Below are 17,597 nucleotides of genomic sequence, written 5' to 3'. Positions count from 1 at the left end.
TATGCTTTAATTATGTTCAATTGGTAACAATGAAAATACATCCTGCATATCAGATATTTACATGATGATTCCTAACAGTAGCAAAATTACAGTTATGAAGTAGCAACGAAAATAACTTTATGGTTGGGGGTCACCACATGAGGAACTGTATTAAAGGGTCGCGGCATCAGGAAGGTTGAGAACCACTGCTCTAGACATTTCAACAAGGGAGACCCCGCAGCGCTGAGTGGGCCCGCACAGAGGCCGGTGCTTGAGCTCTTCCAGTGTCAGTAGAGGGTCCTCTGATTTGGGGAGAGGGGCTGACAGCCCCCCCTTCCCTTTGCCTGGGACGTGGCATCAGACCAGCAGCCACCGTGGAGAGTACGTCAGGTCAACGCAGGGACGCCAGGCTTCGGTGTTAGGCCCCCGCTTCGCACCAGCGAGCGTGGCATTAAGTTCCCTGTTATTAATAGTCCACTTAGCACTGAAAGCACAGCCTGAGCCATACCCGCTCTGAGCCTGGCGAGGAAGGATGTGCTGAGTCACAGACGGTGAGAGCGGAGCCTTAATCACGCCTGAGCCGCCGCCTCTGCTGCACCACCGGCCTCAGCTACGGGCTGGACGCCGGCAATCCGGGTCGATGGTGGCGACGCCGCGGGACCCGAGCCAAAACATAATGGGCCCCGCTCTGCTCACACGCGGGCAGAAGCGCGTTAACTAAATGCCAACCCAAGATGTAAAAGCTTCTCTACGCGAACGGCCCTTCAGAGGCACGGCCGTCCCCACCCGCCCAGCACAGAGACGCAGGCAGTGCTCCCTGGACAGTGTCCACCTGGCTGCACTGTGGCCACGCCCTGGTGCACAGAGAGCCGCTGCCTCCTGCGTGGGGGACCCAGAGCAGAGCCCCTGCCCCCAGGTGAGGCAGCAGCCACAGGGGGCGTGGGGGTGCGGTGGGCAGCATCGTGCCTGGTCATGGGTATGAACTAGTCTCCAAAGGCCTTTGCTTGAAGTCCGACACAGGAAGCGTGAAACGGAGCGGGCCGCGCGGTGGGCAGACCGAGAGCATTACGAAAGGCAGGTCTCATTCACACAGCAGTTTGCAAATTGGCGATGATGCTTCCTAACCTGAAGCAGGAGGAGCCCCTGCCAGCACCCGGCTGCGCCAGCTGGGAAACTGGGCCACAGACCTTGGCAACATGGCTTCATTAGGAGGCCCTGGGCTTCTCCCAGACGGAGCTGACCACACAGCACTCAGCTCCCGCAGCTCCACAGGCAGGCGGCTGCCCCCTCCCCGCTCCCGCGCTGTGGCCGGGTCAGGCCCACCCCCTTCTGCAAACCCTGGCCTGACCCAGGCCTAGTGCGGCCTGACCCTGGGACAGCGGGGGCCAGAGACGCCCAGAGGACTCGCAGCCATCTGACCTTCCTTCCTCTTTTCCCTCAACAAACTGAAAAGATGGTGAGCTCTTTGAAAAGGTTCCTACTTTCTAAGGAACGCTCTTTCCTACTTACGGAGCACATGCATGTTTTCGTCACCTGCCAGTAGAGTGCGTATCTATTACAGAGGCCTGCGGGAGTCCTGGGAGCACACGTCACCGCACTGACGGACAGTGAAAGAGGGGGCAGCCCCCACAAACAGCCGCAGCTCAGTGCTGGTCACCCGCCTCTGGAGGTGGGTCCCGTTTTGTGCATCTCCGGGCCTGATATATGTGTGCAGTGATGCATGTAACCCGTCCCTTGTCACAAAGAAATGAGTTGTTTCTAGTGGCCAGGCGAGAGCAATGCAGGCTCTGGGCGAGCACCTTGCACACGTGGGCAGGAAGGTTGGAGGCGAATTCCTGGCAGTGGGATTTCAGGTTTAGAGGTTTGTGTTTTGTGATGGATAAGGCCAATCGCCCTGTAAGAAGAGGAGGTAACTCTACTCCCACCACCAGGGCATGGAAGTGGGGCTGCCCACACCCTCGTCGGCGCCCCCAGTGCCCTCACTGGTCACCCAGAGGGGGCATTAGCAGGAGCCGGGAGCCGGCCCGCCCAGCCGCAGCCACCTGAGCACCCCCCACGGAGCCTCAATCTCCTGGTGGGTTTAGACCCCTTTGCTTTCGTTTCACGTGGCACATGTTTATTTACAAAGCGGGTGAGGCTGAGAGAGCCTGGCCCATCCAGCAGCCATCAATCCGTCCGCCCAGGAAAGCTGCCCTGTGGCCGCCATTAGCAGGAGCACCAGCGAGAGTGAAGGCCTCTGGAGCAAACCCAGGGAGAGCCGGGGCCTGGGACAAGGGGATCCGGGGCCTGGGACAGGGAGAATGGGCCCTGGGACAGGGGGAGCCCGGGGCCTGGGACAGGGGGAGCCGGGGCCTGGGATAGGAGGAGCCCGGGCCTGGGACAGGGGGAGCCCGGGGCCTGGGACAGGGGGAGCCGGGGCCTGGGACAGGAGGAGCCCGGGCCTGGGACAGGGGGAGCCAGGGCCTGGGACAGGGGGAGCCCGGGGCCTGGGACAGGGGGAGCCCGGGGCCTGGGACAGGGGGAGCCGGGGCCTGGGACAGGGGGAGCCCGGGCCTGGGACAAGGGGAGCCGGGGCCTGGGACAGGGGGAGCCCGGGCCTGGGACAGGGGGAGCCCGGGCCTGGGACAGGGAGAATGGGCCCTGGGACAGGGGCCCCTCTCTCAGTGGGACCTGATTTCAGGAGAAACAGCAGGGAGACCCTGTCCCTGGTGTTGCTTTTGTGCAAATTCTGTGCGGCTCATGGAAGCCGATTGGCTTGGAAACCACGCTGTGGGGGAGAGGCCCGGAGACAAGCCAGCAGGAGGCTCCCGGGAGAGAGCCACGCACACGCAGGCCCCAGGGCAGACGGTACCCTGCGAGGTGGACTTCAGGGGGCCCTGCACGCAGGCCTCCCGAGCTCCATGACACACTCAGCTCACAGACGGCTTTCAGGGACCACGTGTGGCGGGAGCTGTGCAGACAGGCCTGGGGGAGACAGAGCCCGCCCCCCGTCATGGCCGCCCGGGACCACCCCAGTGGCTGCGTCCACAGCGGTGCAGCCCCCGGGCCCAGGACAGCTCCTGGTGTCCCAGGTTCCCTGGGGCCAACGCCGTGATGGCGGGTCTGTTCGCAAACAGCACAACCACAGAGATGGTCAAAAATCGAAGGAAGCTCAATGGCTTCCACCACTAACGCATGGCTGCAGCTCGCTCTGCCTTCCCCGTGAGCCTCGTGTTTATTCGGATCTGCGACTCGTCCGCACCGCCACGCAGAGGAAGAGGGCGCCCACGGCCAGGCGGCATTTGCTGGGGGAGGCGTTTCCTTAGGACGGGAAAGGCCCAGCCTGCGCCCGGGGCCCTGAGGCCTGCAGGACCCTCGTTCTCCGACACCCACACCAGCTCCCACCCAGCCCCACAGCAGGCAACTCAACCGCGAGGTGGTCCTGCTGGAGGCACTCTGCGGCCGGGGGGCGGGGCTCCGGGGGGCGGGGCTCCCGGGGCGGGGCTCCCGGGGGCGGGGCTCCCGGGGCGGGGCTCCCGGGGCGGGGCTCCGGGGGCGGGGATAAATGGTGATGGAGGCGAGGAAAGAAAGGGAAGGGAAAAGAACATAAAGAGTGGGGTGGGGGAAGGACACATATGTAATACCCTTTGTAATACTTTAAGCAATAAAAAAAAATAATAATAATAAAAATTAAAAAAAGAGTCTGTCAAGGTGCCTGCGCCCGGCCATGGAGACAGGTCCCTGCGCCCTCCGCATGGAGCCGCCTGCCGCTGCCTCGCCAGGTGCCCACCCCCCCACCCCACCCCGGCACCGCTGGGGCGGGCCCCACGGAGCTCCCTGGCCGCGGGGGGAGCCGGGGGAGCCAACAGCTTGGTGCGGGCGCGGCTGAATCCCGGGCCCGCCCTCGCTGCGCCCAGAAAGGATGAAGTCGGAGCTCCCGGAGCCAGGACGTTCGAGGACCGACCAGGACGAGCCGCGCTGCCCAGAGACAGGCCGGGCCTCCCTGTGAAAGGCCAGGGGAGGCGGGCAAGGCCGCGCAGACACCCCGTCCTCCTGTGAAGAGCGGCCACCGCGCCTTCAGGACCCACGGACACGCGGCCTCCCCTCGGGGGCTGCTCTGTCCTCCCCGCTCCCAGCGTGGGCCTCCTGCCGCTACTGCCTCCCTCCCCGTCTCCCCCTGAGCTTCTAAGTGCACCCCAGCAAGCACCCCACCACCCCAACACCTCCCTCTTGCCCCATCAGAAGTGCAGAGCCCTGGAGGGGGGCTGGAGGGAGGCGGGGCCTGGGGGGGAGCCTCGCGGCAAGCGGCCAGCGCACCTGCTCGGGATGTTCCTAGAAGGTGCGCTGTGAGCCCGCCGCTAGGGTCTCCCCTCCCGGTCACTGGCGCCCTGGGCCTGCTCCCCTCTGCTCTGCTGCTGCGGGCCCTGCTCCGCTAGGCTTGACACGGGGGTGCTGCCCCCTCAACCTCGCGCATCGGAAACACCCCGAGGCAGTGAGCAGAGGGCGTCTGAGCGCCTGGACTCCGGGCCGCCCAGCCAGCCGGGGCCGCAGGGACCTCGCTCCCGGGGCACAGGGCCTGGCCACCTCCCACACGGCCCTCCCCTCGCACCCCACCTCCTGCGTTTCCTCCTGGTAATTTGTGGCCCAGCCCGCAGATGCCAACACAGCCGAGCGAGCACAGCGAGGAGCAGAGAGCCTCCGGCCAGCCGCCTCGCCAGGGCCCTGGGGGGCCGGGCCGTGCAGCCCCTGGCGCTGGCACACGGGCCTTTGGGACGGCGGGTGGAGGTCGCCTGCAGCTCCTGGCTAAGGAGTCCTTTCTGCGATGCTTTTCTGTCTTTTTAAGGGTTTACACAAGAGCTTTCTTCTCTGACCAAACAGCTGCCCTGGACGGCAAAGTCACAGACACCCTGAGGAGGAGGAGGGAGGAAGCCAGAGGCCGCCCCTGGCCCTGCGCTCCAGTTCCCTCCCGTCCCGTCCAGTCCCACTCCTGCTGCAGGCTTGGGGTCTGTGTTTTGCATGTTGGGATTGTTAACAAGGCCCATCTAATGAAAAGCATCGACTCCTAAGGTCCCACAGGCAAAAGCCAAGTTCACAGGTGCCCCTTCCATTTCCTGGCAAGAACTAGGAAACAACAAAATAAATACCCATGGGGAAATGCAGCATCATTCACCAAAGTCTTCTCATATGGAGACGTAGGAAAGCTTCCTAAACCAAGTTCTCTAGAGTTAAGTGAACTAACTTAATGAAATTCCTTATAGGACAAGCACTAGGGACTCACAGGATAAAGTTCCTGCTGAGCTTCTGGAAGGCAGGGAAGGTTCTAGAAGGCAGGGAAGGTTCTGGAAGGCAGGGAGGGTTCTAGAAGGCAGGGAAGGTTCTGGAAGTCAGGGAAGGTTCTAGAAGGCAGGGAAGGCTCTAGAAGGCAGGGAAGGCTCTAGAAGGCAGGGAAGGTTCTGAAAGGTAGGGAGGGCTCTAGAACCGTGGTTCTCAACCTTCCTGATGCCGCGACGACCCTTTAATACAGCTCCTCATGTTGTGGTGACCCCCGACTATAAAATTATTTTCGTTGCTACTTCATAACTGTAATTTTGCTACTGTTATGAATCGTCATGTAAATATCTGATATGCAGGATGTATTTTCATTGTTACAAATTGAACATAATTAAAGCATAGTGATTAATCACAAAAACAATATGTAATTGTATATGTGTTTTCAATGGTCTTAGGCGACCCCTGTGAAAGGGTTGGTCGACCCCCAAAGGGGTCGCGACCCACAGGTTGAGAACCGCTGTTCTAGAAGCAGGGAAGGTTTTAGAAGTCAAGGGGGGATTCTAGACACAGGGAAGGTTCTGGAAGGCAGGGAGGGAATTAGAGGGCAGGGACATGGTCCTGTTCATGTTTGCATGTCCAGTGCCTGGTGCAGGGCCTGGCACCCAGTAGGTGCTCAGCCCCTTGTCCTGACCAGAGGTTCTGCTACCTAGCTAGTTGTGTAGTTCAGTGGAAAACTGAAACTCTTTGTTGACTGTGAGAACAGAGGCAACTGGAAAGGATAGACACCTGGACTTCCCTCCGAATACCGTGCTGTCTGGTCCTGGTCAGCGATGTGAGCACGTGGAGCACCCAGACCCTGGCACGCGGCGCCTCCTGCAGGAGGGGCTCTTGCGTCCAGCCCAAGGCCCCTCAGCCTTGTCCAAACAGGAGGGGCTGCCCAGCAGCTGCCGATGTTCTGGAGGAATCAGTACAGCATTTGGGACCTGGTGACAACACACCCAGCCCTGGGCAAAGGAGACTCTGAGTTTGGAATTAGTATCCATTTCACACACACTGTCTGTGGGAGTTATTTCATGTGAGATCAACTCTGATGGCCTCAAACACCCTTTTCCTACAACGCTCGACTTTAAGTTTGCCCACGATACCTGTTCTTTTGGGTTTCTTAAGGAAAACATTTAACCACTAAACAAATGCTACGCATCCTTCAGCAGTACCAACCCTGACTAAACATACCACTGTTCACATCACAGACAGACTTCTTAAGGGATGTACCGACATGTCAATACATAGTTTATGTGCCCTACAGTGGATGCGACGTCTGTGTCACTACCTCAAGCCTCTGGAGAATAAGAGCAGGTGTATCTGCATCAACAGCCACATTCTCAGCTCACTGCGCATTTCATCTTGCCAGAGCAGCCCTGCATCGAGATGTTCTTTGAGAATTACCTCTTACTTCCCAGAGATACAACAGAGATACAGCTGAGCAGAATCTAATTTCATTACCAAATACTGATGTCCTTTTAGTCCCGTACACACCTCCCGTATTTTGTTAAGCCACCATATTTTTTACTAACAAAGTTTTCATTCCCAAACTGTCGTTTTGATATTGCCTTGGCCCGTTCTCCCAGACACCTACCTGTCATGTGAGCTTCATCTGTACATACAGCAATGCCACTCACACGCTGCTAGGCTCCCTCCCATCTGCACGGCCCTGCCCTGTGCCAAGGCTCATTGAACCCTAAGTTCCTTTTCTGTTGGGAACAGACGACTATTGGAAGTTGTCACAGAAATGAGAAAGTCAGTAGACCCTGCTTCTTAGAGGACTAAACTCAGAATCTAATCTTGACTCTGAAAAGCATTTTTTCCTCTTAAAAAGGCTTCCTCCGGCACAGGCCCCAGCAGGAGGCTCCTGTAACAGAGAATCTCCTGGGCTTTCATCCTCCTTGCTTGATGAACCCCTTAAAGGACTTGCTTTTTGCCCCAAATAAGGCAAAAGCAAACGAGAGCCGGCGGCCTGGTGTGGTCACAGAGAGGGAGCCGTGTGCCCGGTGACACAGCACGGGGGTGTGTCTGGCCAGAGGAGGGCTTCTGTCCGTCCGGAGCGGGTCCTGCAGAAATGAGTGTCTCCACGGTTTTGCTTCTGACATCACAGTTTGTCTGTTCAGCTCGACTCTAACACAGCCTTTGTCCTAAGGCGCCTTCCAGGTCTCGGGTGTGAAATAGATATTAGGGGCCAGAATGTGGAGTCCTCGCTGGGCAAACCGCGGAGTGTGCCCCCCACAGCAAGAGGGCCTCACAGGGGACCCTGCACCCTCCCGCCCACAACAGGAGCTTCTCTGGGGGGTGACAGGCTCCCACAAAAGCCACCTTCATAGCAACAGGGCAGATCGAGGACTCGGACGTCAGAGCTGGTGGCCCCGGCAGGGGGTGCACATTAACTCCGGACCTTCCCTCCCCACAAATGGGTCCCAGAACCCCAGGAGCCTTGGGAAGGTCAGGGAGAGGGCGGGTGCCTCCCCTGGTCTGTCCTCTGAGCAAAAGGCCGCTGGGAAGAAACGGGACCTACGGAGCGAAACACAGGCATCGGCGGGAGCGGCAGCCCCCAGGAGCCGGCACCTCGCGGACCGCATCTGCCTGCAGCCAGGGCTGGCGCTGGGGGGACGGACGCCAGAAGGGGAGGCTGTGGGGGCATGGACCCCGGGAGGGCGCTGGGGGTCAGAGCCCCTCCCTGCAGGGGGCGGTCCTGTGGGCCCCTGACCTGAGCCCCAGGTCAGAGAGGGAGCCACTCGGGATGTGGAAGGGACAGGAGGGCAGCGGGTCCTCCTTTCCGACAGCGTGGGGCAGGCCCTTGGTGTCCGCACACCCCAGGCCCCGGGGGGCGAGGGGGCTGCGGGCTGAGGGACCTCGCCCGGCTCTGCCTCACTCACTCCCCGGGCGCAGGGCTGGGCTGGAGGGTGCTGCTGGCGTGGCCTAGGCACAAGGTCAGGGCTGGCGTTCCGAGCAGCTGTGCTGGGCACGGCCCCGCGGCTGGCACTGGTGACCTGCCACTTCCTCGGAGTGTGGGCATCCTCTCGCTCTCTCGCCAAATGGTTTCCGTGCCTCGGTGACGGACACGTCCGGGCACCTCAGCACCTGCAGCCTCGCGTGGCAGACGAACTGACAAATGTGCTCTGGCTGCTGCCTCGTCAGAGGACACACGTTTAAAAGAAAGTGACCCATGTGTCTGAGAAAGGGTGTGTATTCTCTTCTATTACACTTCCCACTCCAGCATGTGAGAATGCGTAGGGTTCTTATTTAAGCCCTATATCCTCACCTGAGGATATTTTTGCACTGATTTTGAGAGAAAGAGAGAAACATCCGATTGGTTGCTTCCCACACACGCCCCCGCTAGGGATCACCCCGCAACCTGGGGGTGTGCCCTGACTGGGACTCGAACCCGCAGCCCCTTGGTGCACAGGACGGCGCTCCAACCGAGCCGCTGGGCCAGGGCTCAGCCCTACCTCTCTCATTCAACGGCTGTTAGCTCTTAAGAGGGGTGATAGGAGATAAACTCTAGACAGCATCATCACCATCGTCCTCGTTATTGCCATGTGATTAGCTGCATCAGTTAAATATGCTTATTAGAGTGTGACTCAGCCCTGCACTGTCAGTGGTCGGAGCGTCGTTCCCATGCACCTTTGTGCACCAAAAGGTGGCGGGTTTGGTCCCATCAGGGCTCGTGTGCAGAAGGCAACTGAGGGATGTCTCTCTCTCTCTCTCTCTCTCTCTCTCTCTCTCTCTCTCTCCCCACACACACACACCTTCCTCTCTCTCAAAAAAATCAATAGAAACACATAAATGATGTCACTACTTAAAATCGAAGGTAAAAAGTAAAACAAGCGAATAAAAAGAAAATCGAATGGTCGTTCTTCTGCAAACATTCAGCTAAGACCCGGAGCCTCCCAAGTGAGATGATTTGCAATGACGACGTGTTCCGCCCTGTCTGGCCTCCCCGCAACACTGTGCGCAGAGCCTGGGCTTCTGGGAGCAGCAGGGCCTCCCCCCACCCCACCCCCACCCCCACCCCCCAGCTCCGAGGGGCGCACTCAGAGGTCAGAGGGGAACGGCAGTGCTCTGCGCCGCTGGGGGTGCCGATGACCGAGCTGGAAAGAACGGCCCCCCACCTGCCCGCCAGCCGCACTGAGCGGGTCCTGGTAGCTGAACTGTCCGCTGGCCCACAGCCTGCCTTCTGCCTGCATTCGGAAGTCGCCCGCGGTTTCGGCTGTGTGGAGCCTCCTTTGTCCAGGTTGACTGTCTCATGGAACCAGGACTGAGCCCGGTGAGCAGGCGCAAGGCCACAGAGCCCAGGTCCCAGGGACAGACCCCCAGCGGCCGCGTTCCCTCAGGCTTCACTCGTACCTGCGTCTGCTCACAGGCCACTAATGCAACAGGAGTTTGGAGATGGCGGCCTGTTTCCAGGCGAAAGCAGAGGACAAGGCTGAAGGAGTCCTGACTGCGTTTTGGTAAAAGCCGAGGAGCCTTCGCAGGGCAGAGGGGACCTGGGGTGGGGAGGCCTGTAGAGGCCATGCAGCTGCTTCCTCACCAGTCCCGTGCCTGGCAGCCATGAAGAGCCACACTTTCCCTGGGATGTCTCATCTGGTGCCTTTAAAATACCAGCAAGTAGCCCGGCTGGTGTGACTCAATGGTTGAGTGTCAACCTATGAACCAGGAGGTCACGGTTTGATTCCTGGTCAGGGCACATGCTCAGGTTGTGGGCTCTATCCCCAGTGGGGGGGCGTGCAGGAGGCAGCCGAACGGTAATTCTCTCTCATCATTGATGTCTCTCTCTCTCCCTCTCCCCTCCTCTCTGAAATCAATAGAAATATATACATGCATATTTTAAAATACCAGCAGGTGTACTTCAGAGAACACACACTGCTGAGCCACACGCAGCCGCCCCACAGGATGGTGTCTACTCTCAGCTGGACTAAAGCCTCAGCCCGAAGGAACAGCCTGGCCTCCCGCCAGCACCACTGGCGGCTTCATGCACGTGCACGTGGACTGCATTTTGCTGTTGGAGGCAGACTTGACCGGCACCATTAATATCAAGTCCTTTTCTCTTTGGAAACCAGGTCAGCCTCTCTCCTGGACATTTCTCTCAGCAAACACCATTTCCAAACCCAGGCCGTACGCTGTGTGCAGGGCATTGCCCCCGAAGCCGACATGAGCTTCCAGAACCGCGTGGTGACACGGAATGGCCGCATCATGGGAGAGACAGCGCCATTCTCTCCCCGCCAGCACACCTCACACGGAAGACGCGACACTGCACTGAGCCATCCGTGGCCTGTTTGCCGCTGCTCTCAAACTTTTCTTAGGACAGCAACCCCTCCTTCACCCAAAGACATGCTTAGAGAGAGGAAGGGGGAGAGAGAGAGGAAACATTGATCAGTTCCCTTTTGTACGTGCCCCAACGGGAAATCACACCCGCAACCCAGGCATGTGCCTTGACTGGGAATTGAACCTGCAACTTTTCAGTGCAGGGGGTGACACTCAACCACCCAAGCCACTCCGACCGGCTGCCGTCCCCACTCTGAAGTGGGCTTTTGTTGTAACAAGTCTGCTCCTTCAAACCGAAAAGCTTTTCACAGCAAAGGAAGCCATCAACAGGATGAAAAGATGGCGCTGAGAAGGAGACCTCTCTGAGTGATGTATTCAATAAGGGGCTAATAACCAAAATAGTTAAGGAACTTATGAAACTTAATACCAAAAAACCCCAAACCATCCAATTAAAAATGGGCATAGACAACAGTGTGGTGAAGGCCAGAGGAGGTAGGTGGGGCTGAGTGGAGATGGATAAAGAGGGGAGAAGTGGGGGACACCTGTAATAGTGCCAACAATATAAAAAAGTATACTGAATAAATAAATAAATCATAGGAATGGGAGAAGTCATACAGGGACCAACAGGCACAGGAAAAGATGCTCAGTCACTGGTCCTCTGAGATGCAAATCAAAACCACACTGAGGTCCCACCTCGCACCTGTCAGCACGGCTGCCATCGGCACATCCACAAACGACAGGTGCTGGCGAGGATGTGGGCACGGAGCCTGGCATTGGGGTGCAAACTATTGTAGCCACGTGGGGAGCAGAATAGGGATTCCTCATACAGTTAAAAAGAGCTGCCACACAACCCATAATTCCTTCTGGGTAGTTACCTGAAAAAAACAAAAATGCTAATTCAAAACGATACATGCACCGCACGCTCATTGCAGTATTAACTACATTGTCAAGATGTGGACGCAGAAGAGGTGCTCCTGAGCTGAGTGGGATAGACGACGGGGTAGATGGACTGCGAGGGTAGTGAGCTCCGTGAAATACATCAGACGGAGAAAGACAAGTACCGTGTGCTGTCACTTCTATGTGGGTCTAAAAACAAAACAAATGAATAAACAAAGCAAAACAGAAAGAGGCCCATAGAGACCGAGGGCTTCGGGGGGGCGGGAGGCGGGGGCGGGGGGCGGGGGGAGGTCTGCCGGAGGCCCACAGCTTCTGAGCTTCCAGGTCACGGCACTGTACCCTGCACCCTGCATCGCAGGAGGCTGACGGTGCCCACACAGTCTCCCCTCCAAACTGCAACGTTCCTTCAGAGGCAAACCAAACGCCGGGCTCTGACACCCAGAGCAGCCCACGTGGGAAAGCCCGGCCAAGGCCAACGAGCTCCTCACACTTTCTAGAACAGGCCCTGGGGCTCCGTGGAGAAAGGCAGCTCGGCGAGTGGAGATGGCCTCTGTCCTGTTCTCGGCAGAACCCTGCACAGCTGGCCTTCCCTTCCTGGGAGAGAAAGGGAGACTCGGGGGCCAGAGGCTGGGCCCCACCCAGCCCGGGTCCTCCAGGCCTCCGTCTTCCTGGCTGTGAACCAGACAGGATGCTGCCCATCGATGCTACTCTGGGGAGTACGTGGAACCAGGTAGAAAGCTCTCGGAGTGGCGGGGGCTGAGGGGATGGGCAGGCTGCCACAGAGGAGTGTGGGTGACGGGCTTCTAGCTCCTGTCACCAGAATCCACACATAGGTCAGTACACACACAGATCGCTTCACCGAGCGAGAGTTTCCACTGAAATAAACAGACAGCTCCGCACTCTGTTTTATAGCTACTAGCGCGTCCCCGCACCCGGGCCCGGCACCGCCGCCCAGGACCCACGTGCTGACAGGGAATCACCGGCCATAGATCAGAGGGGACAGATAAAGTCGGTCAAACACCCTCCACCCACCTCCTGCAGGAGGGCCAATACCAGCTGGTCATTGCAAAGCCCTGGCGGCTCCCTATCTGCTCACGCTTGCAAGCAGCTGGGCCTGGAGTTTCACACACCTGCACCTCAGGCCAAAGTTCCCTTCTTAGGCGAGGGCTGGAGTCACGCCCTGTCCACACAGACGCAGACAGCAAACACGGAACTTCCTGTGTGAACATAAGTGTTTGCAGGAGAACCACCCCTTCCCGCGTCCTGCGGGGGCTTACGCAGTGGCTGGGGCGTCGCTGGAGCGGCCAGAGGGGAAGACGCGTCCTCTGCCTCCAGGCGCCCAAAGGGCTCCCCTTCTGGCCTCTGATCAACCAAGATTCAAAACACACGTCCAGCTGGGTGTCCGCCCACCAGGTCAGTGTCGACCTGTGAGGACAGCTGGCAGGCGCCTAAGGGCGCACAGGGTGCCCTCTCCCAGGAAGTGGAGAGGACAGGTTCTCTGCAGCCGCGCCTCGCCCGCCAGCGACCACCAGGATGCCTCTGAATGAAAACTCCTTCTGCCCACTTCTTAAGCTTTGTGCCTTTCCACACATAAACAATCCCTGAACTAGCAATTTTGCACATACCCAGGCAGCTTAAATACCGGCCACCCAAGCTCAAAAGGTTTTTTTTTTTTTAGTTTGGGCTGCATTTAGTTACAGACACCTTCTCATAAGGGAGTTTAAATTCTGAGGCAATGCTCTAAGGCAGTGGTTCTCAACCTTCCTAATGCCGCGACCCTTTAATACAGTTCCTCATGTTGTGATGACCCCCAATTTCATTGTTACAAATTGAACATAATTAAAGTATAGTGATTAATCACAAAAACAATATGTAATTATATATGTGTTTTCCGATGGTCTTAGGCGACCCCTGTGAAAGGGTCGTTCAACCCCCAAAGGGGTCGCGACCCACAGGTTGAGAACCGCTGCTCTAAGGGCTCATGTTAATAGAAAACCTTTTTTTTTTAAATCCTCACCCAGGATGTTTTTCCTTTTTTTTTTTTTTTTTTTTTTTTTTTTAGAGAGAGAGAAAGGGAGGGAAGGAGAGAGAAACAATGTGAGAGACATTGATTGGTTGCCTCCCGCACATGCCCAATTGGGGTTGGGGGTCAAACTCGTAGCCCAGGTATGTGCCCTTGACTGGAAATCGACCCCGAGACCTACTGGTGCTCTAAGCACTGAGCCACATGGGCCAGGGCTGGAAACCCTCCCACACTCAGCCCGGCGGGTAGACAGCTCAGCGGCCCATCTCTCCTACATACTCTCCCCACGTCCCAGCTCTCAAACATCCAAACAGAAACCGGTGAATAACTACATTCACAAATTAGGTAATACTGCATTCAAAACACAACAAAATAAACCCAGAATGCAGAAGTTTTTAGAGACGCCATGGATGCCCCAGAGCTCACACGCCCTGGGGTGAGGAGCTGGGGTTCCGCCCCAGGCCAAAGTCCGCTTCACTGGCACTGCTGCCCCCACGTGCCCAACAGGCCCACCCTCGGTGAGTGGGAACCCCTGGGGCACGTGCCAGTGAAGGGCCAGCACCCCATGGAGGAACGCAGAGTGCACCCTCCTTGCGGGCGGCACCAGGAGGGTGAGCCCGTGAGCAGAGTGAGGCCGATGGCTTTCAGGATAAGAGCTGAGAGACCCTGAGTTCGCTGACCTGGCAGAGAGGAGCCACCTGACACTTGTGTGACCCCCGCAGGCCCTCCCACGATGACACGCTGAACAGCCATCTTTGGACATAGGAGAAGGTCGGGAGTCCCACCCAACGCACCTGGTTTTGTGGGTGAGCCCACTGTCTGCGCCTCCCTTTCCCCAAAGCCCAGGGCGTTCCAAGCCCCAGCCCCTGCACAGGCCCATCGGCCCTGAGGGTGAGGGCTCCCTGAGGAGGAGACACAGGCAGAGAAAGGCTTGCCTTCCTGAAGGCTGGGAGCGGCAGGGGCGGGCGGTTCTCATTCCTCACAACCAACAGGGAAGATCCTGGGCTCTGGGCCCCAAGAAGCAAAGATGGCTTTGCACTTCTGTGCAGGAGGAAGGTGCTTTGATTTAAAAATAAAAAATCGCGCCACCGAGGTCACAAAGGCAGGACTCCTGCCCGGCTCTCCTCCCCTCTGCGAGGGCTTGCAGGTGCGTGAAATGCATGCGTGAGCGAATCAGGAGGCCAAACAGGAGCAAACTAAACACACAGCCGCCTACGAAGACAGGTGCGTCGGCGAGGTGTGACTTTACGTCCCCAAGCAGCATGTGTAGGAAAGGGTTGGCTCTGACCTTTGGCAAAGGAGTGGCCCCTCTCCCCAAAGGAAGAGGGTCTTTCCTGTGAGCGCCCTCAGGCTGGCACCGGCCTCCTGCAACCGAAGACGGGCCTGGAGACAAGGGCTGGCCCTCGGCAGGTTTAGGGAGGAAGTACTGAGCACCACCAAAGGACGCCCTGCCAGCAGCCACGGGCAGGGGGAGGGCAGGGAAGAGCAGGCTGCGGGTCCTGGGGTGGGATGTGGGCCAGGAGCAAAGTTGAATGGCACCTCCCTGCCCTGTCCCGCCCTGTTCCACTCGGTGAGCATTACTGTTTGCGTTTGCGAAGGGAGGCTTGTGCACCAGAGAGACATGGGCGCTTGGGTGGTGCCAGGGCCGGAAGCTAAAGGGATTAAAGGGGAAAGGAAGCGGCGGGGATCAGGAAAGGGGCCTGGACTCGGACCGAGTGGGCCTCGTGGGCCGGCTGTTCCGCAGGCCTCACCGAGGGAGCCGGGTGTTGATGGCCACGCATGCAGGTCATGAAGGGCCTGGCTGGGCCAAGTCTAAGTGCAGCTTTCATTTGTGCTGTTGTTTGGATAATGAGGGTGTGATGGTGATCAAACAAGATCCAGATGGAGATGGAGAGGGAGGGAGAGGGGGAGGGGGAAGGAGGAGGAAGAGGGAGAGGGAGAGGGAAAGGGAAAGGGAGAGGGAGAGGGAGAGAGGGAGGGACGGGAGAGGGCAGCGTGTGCCTCTCCTGGGTGCCAGGGCTCCCAGCCCTCCTGGAGCCCGGGTCTGGGTTGAGTTCAGGCCGCAGCTGCCTGGCGGGCAGGAGGCAGGGAGCTGACCTGCGCTGTGTGCCCTCCCACCTGCAGGGACGTGGCAGGTCCCCGTCTCCAGGCGCTGGGTCCTGCTAAGGAGGACTGGGCCCAGCCTTGCCCCTTGGGGCACCTGGCGAATGGAGGGGACAGACTCAGAGCACCACTGCCGCCCCGGATGTCCGCCGCCGCCCCCTAGCCTTCCTCTCCGGCCTCGGATTCGCAGATGCTTGACCCGCAGCTGCCGGAAGGAGAGCAGCCGGGACCGGCCTCCCGCCAGGGCGCCGCCCCCGCTCCGAGGAGGCTCCCGGCTGCGTCAGCCGCGGCCCGAGCTGCGTGCGTGCAGGTGGCGGCCGCTGAACAAACAGCTCACGGGTGACGCGAGCCCGAAAGGAGGGAGCAGGGCCGGCGGCGCGGCGAGGCCCCAGCCGGCAGGGCCGGTGCAGACCCGCGGGGGTGCCCCCTGCCCGCCAGCACCCGGCCTCCCCCGCCCCCAGCTCCCCTCCAGGTGAGCCACGGGGGCAGCCCAGTGGCTCCATCAGGACCGGGCGGGGAGCTGCGCCGCGCGCCCCAGTTCCTCCCGGAGCCGCCCGCGCCCTGCCCGGCTCCAACCCCGGGAGCGCTCAGCTGATTCGGGCGCCCTGTCCCCCCCGGGCTGCCACGAAGGAGGGAGGCCGGCGCGCGGTGACCACGCCAGAGGAGCCGGGTGCCAGGCGGGACCCACACTCGTGCTCCCCCCGCGCACGCGGCACGAACACGCGGGGCGCACCCACGCCACCAGCAAGGGCAGCGCACAGGGCGACCCGGACCGCTGGCGACTCGGGCAGGGACGACGACGCTGGGCCGCGACCCCCTGCCGCCCCGGGAGCCCGTCCCGCCTGCCCGGCGCCCCTCCCCCGCCCACGCAGACCCTCCCCGCCCCTCTGCCTCGGACCCCCGCCCCGCGCCCCCCACTCACCCAGGAGCCCCGCGAGCGGCCGGGCGAGGGGCGCGGGCGCGGCGGACGGGAGCAGCGGCAGAAGCAGCAGCAGCAGCGGCAGCGCGAGCGGCGGCCCCAAGTTGGCGGCTCCGTCCATGGCGGCCGCTCCCCGCTCCGCGCCGCCGCCGCTTCAGCACCGGACAGCGCCGCCGGCCCCGCCCCCGGCCCGCCCCCGCCGCGCGTCCGCCCGCCAGCTCCGCCCCGGCCCCGCCCCGGCCCTGCCCACCCACGACCCCGGCTGTCCCGGCGCCACCGCCCCGCCCTAGGCCCCCCACCTGTGGGCGCCCAGCCTCCCGCGCTGTACCTCCCTCGGCCCGAGCCCGCACCCCTCCCCTCCCACCCCACCCCTGCCTCACCCCCGCGCCCTTCCCACCTCTCTGACCCCAGTGGGAGCCCGGCCCGCCCGCCAGGGTCCGGGTGGGGGTGAAGGGCGTCACTGGCTGCCCTAGATGTGCCCGAAGGCCCGCCGCACCCTGTCCTAGGATGGATGGGGCCCTTCTCTGCCGACTGCCGGCTACTGCCGCCAGCACCTAAGTGTGGCCGGTGCCCTGGCCGCCAGAGCTCGTGGTTAGAGCGAAGGCCGGCGCTGGGGGGGGGGGGGGGGGGGGGGGGGAATGGGGGGGCAGATTCCATCCCTGACCCTGGTTGTGGCGCCTGCAGGAGGCAAGCAATCCACGTGTGTCTCTCACATCCATGTTTCTCTCTCTCCTCTCTTCCCTCCCCACTTCCACTCTCTAAAATCCCGTGGGAAAAGTATCCTTGGGTGAGGCTGACAAAAAATATGTGCCTGGCAGTCGCCTGGGTCTGAATCTCACCTGAAGCAGGTAATGTCAGGGCTTCCTGGAGCTCAGGCTGTGCATGGTCTGAGCATGGGGGCGAGGAGGGGAGGGGAGTCCTCATCCTGGAAAGGGGTGGGGGTTAGTGGGAGCCTAACCTGGAAGATCATCTGGAAATGGGAGCTGGAGCCAGGAAGCCACTCCTGAGCTCTGAGCTCCTGTCAGGGGTCAGGACTCCCAGTGGGGGTGGGCCCTGCCGGGGCGCTTCCCTCCTCCCTGTGGCCTGGCTCTGTGCTGGCCACTGTCCATG

The 17,597-nt window shown here is 60.2% G+C and overlaps 1 protein-coding gene across 2 annotated transcripts in view; it reads right to left on the bottom strand.

Moving 5' to 3' along the window:
- PTPRN2 (protein tyrosine phosphatase receptor type N2) overlaps positions 1 to 16,611 on the bottom strand; it is a 479,830-nt gene extending 463,219 nt beyond the window's left edge. For both annotated transcript variants that reach the window (XM_070423558.1, XM_070423559.1), the window contains exon 1: positions 16,491 to 16,611. In XM_070423558.1, the coding sequence (XP_070279659.1) occupies positions 16,491 to 16,608 (118 nt within the window). In that variant the 5' untranslated portion in view covers positions 16,609 to 16,611. The remainder of the gene's footprint in view (positions 1 to 16,490) is intronic.
- Positions 16,612 to 17,597: the final 986 nt, after the last annotated feature.

This window comes from Myotis yumanensis, unplaced genomic scaffold (assembly GCF_028538775.1).
Source record: "Myotis yumanensis isolate MYYU_CA2020_CCGP unplaced genomic scaffold, mMyoYum1.0.hap1 SCAF_9, whole genome shotgun sequence".
Lineage (NCBI taxonomy): Eukaryota > Metazoa > Chordata > Mammalia > Chiroptera > Vespertilionidae > Myotis > Myotis yumanensis.
This window is presented reverse-complemented; position numbering and strand designations above follow the sequence as displayed.